The sequence below is a fragment of the Cyprinus carpio genome, chromosome B9 (assembly GCF_018340385.1).
Source record: "Cyprinus carpio isolate SPL01 chromosome B9, ASM1834038v1, whole genome shotgun sequence".
In the NCBI taxonomy this organism is placed as follows: domain Eukaryota; kingdom Metazoa; phylum Chordata; class Actinopteri; order Cypriniformes; family Cyprinidae; genus Cyprinus; species Cyprinus carpio.
The window spans coordinates 33,543,577-33,556,827 of NC_056605.1; the positions used below are offsets into that span (position 1 = coordinate 33,543,577).

The 13,251-nt window shown below is 33.6% G+C and overlaps 1 protein-coding gene across 1 annotated transcript in view; it reads left to right on the forward strand.

Moving 5' to 3' along the window:
• Positions 1-13,251, forward strand: part of LOC109076668 (neuroligin-4, X-linked-like) — an 87,716-nt gene that overhangs the window by 10,731 nt on the left and 63,734 nt on the right. The window contains 2 exon segments of the mRNA XM_042731947.1: positions 3,310-3,462; positions 12,897-13,082. Of these exon segments, the coding sequence (XP_042587881.1) occupies positions 3,310-3,462; positions 12,897-13,082 (339 nt within the window).

Sequence of the window (13,251 nt, forward strand, 5' to 3'; positions counted from 1 at the left end):
CTGTAATATGTGGAACAGAAGCGTGTCTGTGATGCATTAATAACATGCTGTCTACTTAGGCAGCTCACTAGCTGTTGGAACAGAGCCTTTTTATCATCATATCCATGTATTCATGGGATTGCCGTGATCTTATTTTCATATGTCGCTTCTTGTTTCTCACATAGACAGAGACTAAATATGTTCTTTATTCCTTAAAGAGATGGAATTATATATTAGCAGTTGATGTCCAAACTGTGACACTCTGGTAGATTCATCAGTAACACAGCGCATCGCCTCGAGAAGCAGAATATAATGAAACACATGATGAACGGAGGCAGAAAACAAAACATTAGATGCAGAACTCGAGCTGGTCGAGCAAGTTTTGTTCACTGTTCTCAGTGAGTCTGTCTTAGGTTTTAGGTCTTTCCAGAGTTATTACAGTTTACTAAAAATTAAATTGTTACCTGAAATACAATAAATGTATGCTATATATACTGTGTGTGTGTGTGTGTGTATCATGAAAAAGTTGATTTTTATAACTTATTTCAAAAAGTGAAATTTTCATATATTCTAGTTCATTACATGTAAAGTAAAATATTTCAAAACTTTTTTTTTTTTTGATGATTAGAGCTTACAGCTGATGAAAGTCAAAAATCAAGTTTCTCAAAATATTACAATATTTATATTTGAGCTTCATTAAAAGACCATCCCTACAGTATAAATTGGTATCTCTTGTTCTTTGAAACCACAATAATGAGGAAGACTGCTGACTTGGCAATGGTCCAGAAGACAATCACTGACAACCTCCACAAAGAGAGTAAGTCACAGAAGGTCATTACTTCACAGAGTGCTGTATCAAAGCATATTAAATGCAAAGTTGACTGGAAAGAAGAAATTGGCTAGGAAAAGGTAGAGTGGACTGAAACTGGATTCAGTGCATTAAGAGTCACACGCTCAGATGCCTTCAGGAAAAGGGCTACCAAGCCACTTCTGAAACAGAAACAATGTCAGAAGCATCTCACCTGGGGTAAGGAGAAAAAGAACTGGACTGTTGCTCACTGCTCCAAAGTCCTCTTTTCAGATAAATTAAAATTTTGCATTTCATTTGGAAATCAAGGTCTAGAGTCTGGAGGAAGACTGGAGAGGCACAGAATCCAAAGTCCAGTGTGAAGTTTCTGAAGTCAGTGATGATTTGGGGAGCCGTGACATCTGCTGGTGTTGGTCCATTTTGTTTTTTTTTTTTCAAGTTCAATGTAGATGCATGTGTACAAGGGGATTTTTTGGAGCTTTTTGTTTTTATATGTTGTGAAGATTTTTGTGGATGTTGTTTTTTTTTTTTAGAGGGGCTTTAGCACCTGCCCTTTGTGACAAAACCACTTCCAATGATATTACTGTGCTTGATTGACCAGCCAACATGCCTGACCTGAAGCCCATATGGAATCTATGGGATATTTTCAAGAGAAAGATGAAAAACAATGGATCCGAGCTGAAGCTGAATAGTTCTTCAGCAGAGCCACAGACTGATTGCGTGTAAGCCAATCCTCACTGATGCTGGAGACCCCACCAAGTACTGAGAACAGAAATCAGCATACTTTTAAACATAACTTAAACTTTTCTGTTTTGTAAACCTTTTTTTATTATTATTATTGATCTTAGGAAATATTCTAATATTTTGAGATAGCCTACTGGATTTTTGACTTTCATGAGCTGTAAGCTCTAGTTATCAAAATTAAAACAAAAAAACTTTTGAAATGTTTTACTTTACATGTAATGAGTCTAGAATATATGAAATAAGTTTAGATGATAGATAGATAGATAGATAGATAGATAGATAGATAGATAGATGGATAGATGGATAGATAGATAGATGGATAGATAGATACTAAATACTAACTAAAACTAAATAAACTTAATCTAATAAATAAAAATGAAAACAAAATTATATTGAAAACTATAAAACTATATTGTCATATTTAAAAGAAAAAATAAATAAATTAGAAAAAATAAGCTAGTTGCTGACATTTCCAAAAAAATGTTTTTATTTTTTATTTTTTTTTTTTTTTTCAAGATTTATACTGATGTTTGTGTAATAGTGATTGACTGATGGATTCAGATTTTTATAAAGTATCTATAATGATGGTTGTAATGTAAATCACTGAGATCTTTATAAGAGTTCAGCAGATACTGACATAAAATGATCTCAATATCCATCGTCACTCTATATCTGCAGTAATGTGTCTCAGTGAGATGAGATGTAAATGATCCAAACATATAATGCAGTGATTGAGAGATGAAGAAATAAAGGCTCCTCAGAAGATGTGAGATGTTCTGGAGGCTTGTGAAGATCATTCCTCCGCTGAGGAACAGTGAAAGTAAAGCTTCTGGAAACACACGCTCCTCAAAAGATCCTGATGATCAGATTTGAGACTCTAAAACATGATTGATGGAGAATCAAGTAAAGCTGAGCTGCTTCAGTCCAGTAAGAGTTCATCTGGAGATATTACTGCAGTTATTCTGACCTTTACTTGATCAAAATCACTCAAGATCTGACAGAAAAAAACACGTGAAGCGTTTCTACAATTACACTAAAAGAGCTTTTACTGGATTAAACACTCTAAACTATCAATCAGACGACAGAAGACACGAGGAGATTGAGTGAAACAGCAAAGTTTTGATCATTTATACAGTAGGGTTAAAATGATGAGAGACACTCACACCAGCTGTTATATAAATGTTTCCTCTAATGCTGTGTTTATGTGAAGATAATCTTTGCTAAAGTTGATTTTAATTAACATGAGAATGGTTTGATGAAACTAGGTTTTCATAAGAAGCTTTTTTAACGCTCCTGGGAAACACAGTAATTTATAAAAGTAAACATCCTCTTTCTCATTAAACACTGTTTCATATTTCATATTTAATGGGAACATCAGCAGTTTTTCATAATTGTCCGGGTTTTGTCCTGCCCTCAATAGTGAACAAAATCACCCAGTTTTCACAGTGTCCCAGTGTTTTCTGTTCTAAATCTCGTGTCTAATGGAAAACATAATGACTTAATGGACGTGATATAAAACACCAGCAGCTAAAAGCTTGTGAGGAAACTCCTAGAAATGTCATCAGACGACTCTATTAAACAAAAACGTTCATATATTTCCTCTAAATGCACACAGACTGAGATGAATTAATGGAAGAGTTCATCTGTCAATATTTACTGCATTCATTGTGTTTCAGTGTTCAACACAGAGCTTAACACAGAGTTTTCATTTCTGCCTGATCTGTTCTCTGAAGAGACTGTGTTTGTTGGTTGTAGTAAGTTATTTCTTTCTGTTTCAGATGCGCATGATGACACGGGCTTGAAGCCGGTCATGGTTTACATTCACGGCGGCTCGTATGTCGAGGGAACGGGGAACATGATCGACGGCAGCATCCTTGCCAGCTACGGCCACGTAATCGTCGTCACCGTGAACTACCGGCTCGGAGTGCTAGGTGAGTCACTCGAAACATATTAATGCATGCATGAGGATCTTATTTACACTGCTGCTGAAAGAAATTAGTACTTGAATTCTTCAAGGATGCATTGAAGTGATCAAAAGTGCCAGAAAAGACATGCTACAAAAGATTTCTATTTTAAATAAATTCTGTTCTATTCATCTGTGAATCCTGAAAAATAAAACTTATCACGCTTTCCACAAAAATATTGTGCAGCACAACTGTTTTCAACATTGATAATAATCAGAAATGTTTCTTGAGCAGCAAATCAGCATATTAATCAGTGTTATTTTAGTGTCACTGAGATATCGTTTTTATTAATATATTGAATCAGTTTTTTTTATTTTTTTCATTTTAATTTTAGTTAACATTTTAGTAATATTGTTGTGTGTTTTTGCAATTTTTTTATTCGTTTGCATTTTTTTTTTTTTTTTTTTATTTTTTTTATTTCAGGTAAGTGAGTGTTTATGGTATCTTTATATATATTATAATTATATTATATTATATATTATTATAATATTATTTTCATTATATATATATAAATATGTTTTTATGTTTTTAGTTTTAGATGAAAAAAAAATCATATTTTTAATATTTTATATTATTTTTGTTAATGGTTATTGTATTTAGAGTAACGATTTTTTTTTTTTTTTAGTTTTGTAAATTATAAAAACCCTGATAAGAATGATTTTTTTTATGTGATCATTTTTTGTAGTTTTTATTTTTTTTTGTTTTTATTTTTTTTTTTTTTTGATAATGTGATATTTATGATTTATGTGATCATGTGACATTGAAGACTATGATACTAAAACATTAACACATTTTCAGAATGATTTTTTTTATGTGACTTGGTAAGCAACATATTTTATATATATATATATATATATATATATATATATATATAATATATATATATATATATATATATATATGTGTATATATATATATATATATATATATATATATAGTATTTTTGCAAATAAGCTAAATATAATGAAACATATAAACACACAGGATGTAAGAGATCATGTTAGAAAGCCTTCAGATGTTCATTAAAGGATCTTTTATTTGTTTTTTTAATGATGTTTTATTGATTTTTTTATTTTAGGTTGTTTTCAGATGTTCATTAAAGGATCTTCTGTTTCTTTGAACAGAAGAACACAGTGAGGATTTGAAAGCTTATTAAAACACAAAGAACACTTATAAACACGAACACAAAGCAGCTCTCGCACTCAAAGTGTTTTAATTTGCAGTCTAAGTGTGCAGATTTATGGTTCATTCATTTTGAATCCACACATCCAGTTTATAATATTTATATGTTTGGTGCAGAACTATTTATTTTATTTATTTGTATTTGTATTTATTTATTTTGAATGCGGTGACTTTGGTGAATTCAGCAGATCATCAGGCTGCTTGCTGGCTCTCTTTCTCCTCAAGATATTGAAGTGGTTTTTGTTTGAAGGTCCTGAGATTCTTGGCACTGAATTAGAGACGAAAAAGCATGCTTTTAACAACATCCCTCTTTTAAGAAGGAGAAGAAGAGAGCGTGTTCTTTTCTCCATGTGGAATTAGATCCAAACACTGAATCCAAACACTTCCCAGAGACACTTTTGGTCATTATCATCAGATCTTTTGTACCAAATGATGTGATGTTTTGAACACAAGATCTCCTTATTATTGAGTTGTAATATCTATCTATTATTCAGCTGGATGGAAGAGATTGATGTCTCTCGAGTCTACCAGTCAAAAGTCTAGAACAATTATGATCAATAATAATCAGAAATGTTTCTTGAGCAGCAAATCAGCATATAAGACACTGAAGACTGGAGTAATGATGATGAAAATACAGTCAATCAATTACATTTTAACAGATATTCACATGCAAATAAGTTATTTTACATTGTAATAATATTTCACATTTTTTTGATCAGAGAATGCAGTGATGAGCAGAATAATACAGTATCGTTTTTGTTAGTATTTATAATTTTTATTTATTTTACATTGTAATAATATTTCACATTTTTTTGATCAAATGAATGCAGCCAAATTTGAAATAAAGCATTCGTCATCATGTTTTGTGTTTTTTTTTTTTTTTTTAGTTATTCTAATTCATCAAGTTATACTAAATGAAAATGAGAAATGCCTCAGTATCTAGCTAAAATAAAATAAGTTAAATTTTTGTTACAACTGATTTTATTTCAGTTAATGTTTACTCTATTTCAAGTAGCAGAAATGTTTCTTGAGCAGCAAATCAACATATTAGAATGATTTCTGAAGATCATGTGACACTGAAGATTGGAGTCATGATGCTGAAAATACAGCTGCACATCACAGAAATAAATTACGGTTTAACAGAGATTTTAAACAGCTGTTTAGTATTTTTGGTCACATTTAACATTTACATTTAATCATTTAGCAGAAGCTTTTATCCAAAGCGACTTACAAATGAGAACAATAGAAGCATTCAGAACAACGAGAGAACAACAACAGTATAAAAGTGCCATGATAAGTCTCAGTTACTCTAGCACAGAACCCATAGCTATGTTTTTTTTTTTTACTTCCAAGAATAGGATAGACAAGAAAAGGTAAGCACTAGTATTAGTTGGTTAAGTGCTGGCAAAAAAGATGAGTCTTCAGATGTTTTTTGAAAATGAGTAAAGACTCAGCTGTTCGAATTGAGATCGGGAGGTCATTCCACAAGCCGGGCACAGTAAAAAGGAAAAAGGTCCTTGAGAGTGATTTTGAACCTCTTTGGGATGGCAACACAAGGCACCCGTTCACTTGCAGAACGCAAGCTTCTGGAGGGACGCATAAGATTGAACTAATGAGCTTTAGGTAAGTTGGCGCCGTGCCAGGTGGTCGTTTTGTAGGCAAGCATCAGGTACCTTGAATTTGATGCGAGCAGCTACTGGAGCCAGTGTAACTGATGAGGAGAGGAGTAAAGTGAGCTGTTTTTGGTTCATTGAAGACAACCCTCGCTGCTGCATTCTGGATCAGTTGTAGAGGCTTGATAGTACATGCAGAAAGGCCCCCGCCAGGAGAGCATTGACAATAGTCCAGTATGGACGAGAACAAGAGACCTGGACAAGAAATTGGGTGGCTAGCTCTGACAGGAAGGGTCTAATCTTCCTAATGTTGTTTAAGGCAAATCTGAAGGACCGGGTCATTTGTAGCAATATGGTCTGTGAAGCTTAACTGATGATCCATCACAACTCCTAGGTTTCTGGCTGTCCTGGAAGGAGTTATGGTTGACAAACCCAGCTGTCTAGAGCAGTTGTGATTGAAACTATGGGTTTGCTGGTAACAACAAGCAGTTCTGTTTAGTAAGGTTGAGCTGAAGGTGATGGTCATTCATCCAGCTAGAAATGTCACTCAGACAGGCTGAAATGCGAGCAGCACTTACCGTCGGGTCATCTGGTTGGAATGAGAAGTAGAGTTGAGTGTCATCAGCGTAGCAGGTGATAGGAAAACGCCATGCTTCTGAATGACAGATCCTAATGACGTCATGTAGATGGAGAAGAGAAGCGGTCCAAGTACTGAGCCTTGAGGAACCCAGTAGCAAGAAGTTGTGACTTAGAAACCTTACCCCTCCAAGACACCATGAAGGACCTACCTGAGAGGTAGGACTTAAACCACAGGAGTACAGGTTCAAGAGGCTGCCCATCTTTCTGAGGGGTGTACAGTAGAATCTGGTGATTAACTGTGTCAAAAGCAGCAGACAGATCCAGCAAGATGAGTACTGAGGATTTGGAAGCTGCTCTTGCCAGTCACAGGGCTTCAGTAACCGAGAGCAGGGCAGTCTCAGTTGAGTGGCCGCATTGAAGCCAGATTGGTTGCTGTCCAGGAGGTTGTTCTGTACAAGAAACTTAGAGGAGAGTTGGTTGAACACAACTCGCTCAAGTATCTTTGCAATGAATGGAAGAAGGAATACCTGTCTGTAGTTTTCTAGAAGTGCTGGATTTAGATGTACCCCTGATTGTTATTTTTCATTTGTCTGTATTTACTGAGAGTGAAAATTATGATAAAATGTTTTATTTTATTTATGTTTTCATTTGAAATATGTTGTTTAATATGTATTGTTTTACCCTCCTTTATTAGAGTTTTGGTTGGGGAGTACATGCGAAAAACGTGGGCAAACCTCATGGTTTGGGTTGTAATTGATGGTACATTTGGACAGATAAGAGAGACTGACAAGTCGTGTGAGCCAATCAGATTGTTTCCGAGGAGGGGGAGAAAGGAGTACGGTATGAAAAGTTTGAGAAAACGACAGCAAGAAGACGAGAGAAAGGAGAGGGGGAGGAAGAGAGACGCGAGTTTTTAACGATATCTTGTGAGTGTTTAAAACGAGAACTTTTCCTGTAATCAGAAGTACTGCTCGCATTTCTTCACTAAGGATGCGGCTCGTTATGAACTGTGGGACTGTTTTCCTGTAAGTTGCAAGTTGCATGTTTGGCTCGTCGCCAGAGTTGAACGTGTTCAATGTTGGCATACTTTCTAGGACGGAACCTGTTGGTTGTCAATCTGCTTACACCGAGCGGAGTTTCAAGAAATATACAACCGCAGACTTTTAGTTTCACGTGAGGGAAAAATGTTGGTGATCCCCTCGTGTCCCAGTAACTTCTCGATACAATTCGAAACGCCACACAGCCAACCGCACTCTGTCTGTAACGTGTGCTGCATTGCAGACTATTTCGACACCCGACTCACGACCATTCTCAATGTGCACCTGAAACGCAGGACGTTTTTCCACGCACCTCGCCAATCAGATTGAGGACACGCAAACAATTGTATTTTATTTTTTGCTCTCTGGATTGAAGGGGCAGTTTCAGTTATCGGGCCATACGCACTCAAGCTCCGTATCAGCTGCAACGGGGTGGTGGGATGTGTGTAAACATTTGAGGGCACTCCTGATTATTGTGACAGTTTTGCTTCCTTTCCATGTGGTGTATTGTGAATGTGTTAAAAGTTTAAATAGTTTTATTAGAGCTACACAAGTTATTACAGAGTTATAAGTCATTTGATAGTCAGGCTATAACTTAGTTAAATACATCAGAACAAGTGACTTAAAATGAATACTGGTGTGATACTGTAAAAAGGTGTTTAGTTCCGTAAAAGGAAGGCATACAGAGGGTTGGTTTTGATATTTTATTTGTTTTTTGTTGCATTTTAATTGTCAAATTCAAATTGCTTGAGGCTCATTTGTAAAACAACTCAAGTTCAGACATTTAGTTCCATATGGTTTTTTAAATCTCTTTTCATCCCTTGCAGTTGAAAGTAATTATATTCTGCATATGAAAATGCTGCTTGATTTGGCAAAAAAGAAGACGGGTTAAACAAACTTTAGAAAACCAAAATAGGTCCTTATCAAAAAAACTAGTATGCAAAAAACTGAACTGAATTGATCCTGAGTAGTGTTTTAACTGAAATGCTCTTAGAGTGGTTAGATACCATTTAAGTCTTAGAAGTCTCTCTCTCTGGCTCACTTCAGGGCTGCATTTATTTTATGAGATCAAAAATACTCTAAAAATTGTGAAATATTATCTTAGAAGCGTCTAAAGCGTCCTGTTGAACAGCTGTATCCTGGACTTCTATGTCAATATGTGTCTCAAAATATAATGTCAAGAACGGGTTACGATCTGATCTACTCAGAAGATGTGCAGCAGATAACAGAGCTATTTTCAGCATCATCTCTTTTCACTCTTAGTATTCTCAAAATGCTGTGGCAACAAAAAAACAAAAAACACATGATCTGATCAGAAATCATTACCATTTAAGTCTTTATGCTGATTTGCCTTTATGCGGCTCTAAAAATGCTGAAATATTAGTAGACAAAAAAATTGAAAACAGCTGTTTTCTATGTCAATCTGTGTTAACATATCATTATTCTGTGATGTGCAGCTGATTTTCAGCACATCACTCCAGGTCTTCAGGTCACATGATCTTCAGAAAATCATTATACATATGCGATTGTTTGCATTCAAGGAACATTATTATCAAGTTGAAAACAGTTGTGCTGCACAAATTTTTGTGGAAACCGTTGAGCATTTATTTTTCAGGATTTACAGATGAACAAAAGTTCAAACGAACAGTATTTATTTGAAATAGAAATCTTTTGTAACATTATATAAAAGCCGTCACTGTCTCTTTTGATCAATTTAGTATGTCCTAAATTATTAATTTCTTAAAAATTAAGTTGCTGACCTCAAACTTCTGAACAGTAGTCTATGTAATATTTTGGACAAACACAGTAAGGTTCCATTTGTTGACATTAGTTAACTACATTATTACATTAATCATTTAATAATCTTAGTCATGTTAATAGCTTATGATTTGTTTCATGTCTTGGATTTCATTCACAGTTTTTTTTTTTTTGATTTTATCTGTTAAATTGTTATGTAAAACTGCTTTTTTTTTTTATTATTATTCTTCATTTGATGTTGGATTCATTAAAAATGTTATGTTTGTTTATTCATAGAGAAAAACCTGAGAGATTGTTGGATTCAGAGAGAAAAGGAATCATAAATCTTCATATGATTCTCTCAGGCACCTTTAGTTCCATTAGTGAGTCATAAACATGTTTAATCCACAAACTTTGGCATGCATATATATATATATATATATATATATATATATATAATATATATATATATATATAGATATATATATATATATATATATATATATATATATATTCTAAGAACGTTAAAATGTCCAGTTTTCTTGTCGTGATTATAACATTATTTAAAGTTTACAAAAACATTTCTTAGAATGTTTATCCAGTACAAATAACATCATAAGGACATTTTGAGTTAATCTCTCAACATTATGAGAATGTATATTCAATATTAAAATAGTCATAAGAATAAATAACCTGACGTTTGTTTCTTTCTGTATACAGTTCACTACATTGCAAATAGTCTCTACCATACACATTTGTATTTTCTACAACTTATGCAAATTTAGAAGTAGATATTTTTTTTACTTTCGTTTAATGAGTTGTTATACTTAAATATTTTTTACAATTATTTTTATTCATTAGTTTTCTTTTTTATTATTTTAGCATTTCAAGATAAACTAAACAATAAAAAATGCTAAAATCAAATACAGTAAGCTGACTTTTTATGGTGAATATGCACAATATTATATATTTTTATAGTGTAAATAATTAATCTTCTCTGCACTTGTCACTAGAGAAAGGGTCTCTGATAGATTCAGCGTAGAGTCTTGTTTAGTGTGTGATGAATGCTGCTTCCCTCACGGCATTTTGCCACAAAATAAGCAGATGAAATCAGAATCCATCTCATTAGACATCAGCTGTTAAAGAGCTCGTTTAGCTGCTTCGCCGTCATAGATAAGCAGGCACTTCTGGAGGTGCAGAACAGCCGAGTCTTTGTGGTAATGGCTGCATGGCTCATTGAAGGACTCCAGTGTTTATTCCTCAGGAATAAATTGCCCAGTTGAAAGTCCTACATCACGGACGAGGACTTCAATTAACCTTTATCACGCGCTGGCCTGGAGTCAGGAGATGTATATTCATCACAGGTAAAGGTCAGCCAGAGCACTTTTTATTTGTGCACGGTGCTGGAATTAATAATGCAGCATCTTCAGAAATGCACCAACATGATGGATGAAGCTCATCAATAACACAGAAATTATTGACAAGGAGTGTGTCCACTGCACTTCAGTTTTTTTCCAGGTGAAAGTACTTGAGCTAAAGGAAGACTAAATGCATTAACAGGTTTTTAGTGTCGCACTAATCCACCTGAAGGTCTCTTCGCATCGGCACGCTTGTGACAGATGATAGTGTTGATCCTCGAGGACAGATTGAAGGGAAATTGAGTTTCATATCTCGAGCTGCTCCTGATACTTACATTGAGAGAGAGAAAGTGGGGGAGGATTTCAGACATAGACGTGATGTAACCGCTGCAGACCAGTGAAATGAACAGACAGTTAATGTTAATTATAACCATTTTCCATGTTTCGTTTAAAGAAATAGCTGCATTAATTTTCATTGCAGAAGCTAGTGCAGCAAAATGTGATTTTTGTGAATTTCTAAGTTCATCTAAATTTAATATGCAAGTACATGCAATACAGTATATGATAACAGCTTAAAAAAAGCTCCAAAAGGATTTTTGACAGTCAAGACATAAAGTCAGTATTAAATTATTATTATTATTATTATTATTATTATATTATTAATTCATCTTCTTCTTTTTCTTTTATTTTTTGTATAAATATTTAGATTTAGTTTTTGTATTTTCTGTTTTCATTTCCATTTTAGTTAAAATAAGTAATTGTAATTGTTGATTTTGTTTTAAGTATATTTTATTAATGTATCTATATAGTTTTTATGTATTTTTATTTCAGTGTTGGTTTTAGTTAAGTACTTCAAGTTTAATTAAATGAAAGTGAGAAATGTTGCCTTGATAACTGAAATAAAATGTTTATTTATTTATTTTTTTGTGGTTTTAGTTTCATTTTATGAACTACATATTATTGTCACACCCATGGACATTTTAGTTAGTTTTCTTCCCTCATGTGCTCCTTGACCTAGTTTTCCCTCGTATGAATATGCCATTTGGTTCAGGTGTGTTTTGTTAATTATCTTCACTTGCCTGTGTATTTAGTTCTAGTCTGTCCTGTGTTCCCTCGTCTGGTACTGAAGATATCTTTTGTGTATTACGTGTGTGCCTGCCTTCTGTGGATTTACTCTCTGTGTGGATTTATTAAAAGAATTGTTTGCCTTCATTTATCTTCTTTGTGTGCTTATTTCACACCATAGCGTGAACATTATAGTATCATTGATATGCTATTATAGTTTTTTTTTATATTTAAATTTTTTTTTTTATTTATATAAATATTCTGATAATTTTGTTTTTATTTTTATGTTTTATTGTTTTTATTTTTTAGGTTTTTTTTTTTTATTTACGTATTATATAATTTATATATTATATAATTTTACTATTGTATTTATTCATTTTTATTTTGCTTTTCATTTTAGTTTGTTTACTTTGTTAAATTAATTTATAAAAGGAAAGGTTGTCTTGACAATTAACTGAAATAAAATTACTTTTTTTTCTTCAGTTAACAAAAATGTACTGTTTTGTCTATTTAATGTGTGTCTTATACATATCTGTAGTTTGTATTCATTTTGAATTCATTTTAATTTTTAGTTTTAGTTAAGTACTTCAAGTTAAAGTATTTTCTTTATACATATTGTCTTTTATTTCAGTTAACAAATACACACTCATTTATTTATTTATTGTTTGTTTTTGTTTTAGTTGATTCAGTGACTCTAAATCAGTGGTGAAGAGTTCATAATCCAGATAAATCTCTTATGGATGTATGTGTCCAACAGCTTAAAAACAGATGAATATCTGAACATGTGCACTGCAGCGTTTCCTGATCTCTCGGCTGTCTCTGTGTTTCAGGTTTCCTCAGCACTGGTGATCAAGCAGCCAAAGGGAATTACGGTCTGCTGGATCAGATCCAGGCTCTGCGCTGGGTGAAGGAGAACATTCAGGCTTTTAACGGCGATCCGGAGCGAGTGACCATCTTCGGCTCTGGAGCAGGAGCCTCCTGCGTCAGTCTCCTGACCCTCTCACACTACTCTGAAGGTCTGCTGGAGATCTCAAGATGAAGTGCATGAATATATAGGACTGCATGATTAATCAAAATTCTGAAATCACAATTTATGAATTGCATAGTAAATTCAGAGTAAATGCTGCTCTACACAAACATGTCAAAACTTGAATTTTGGTCGTTTATAACATCCATTAGGGAACA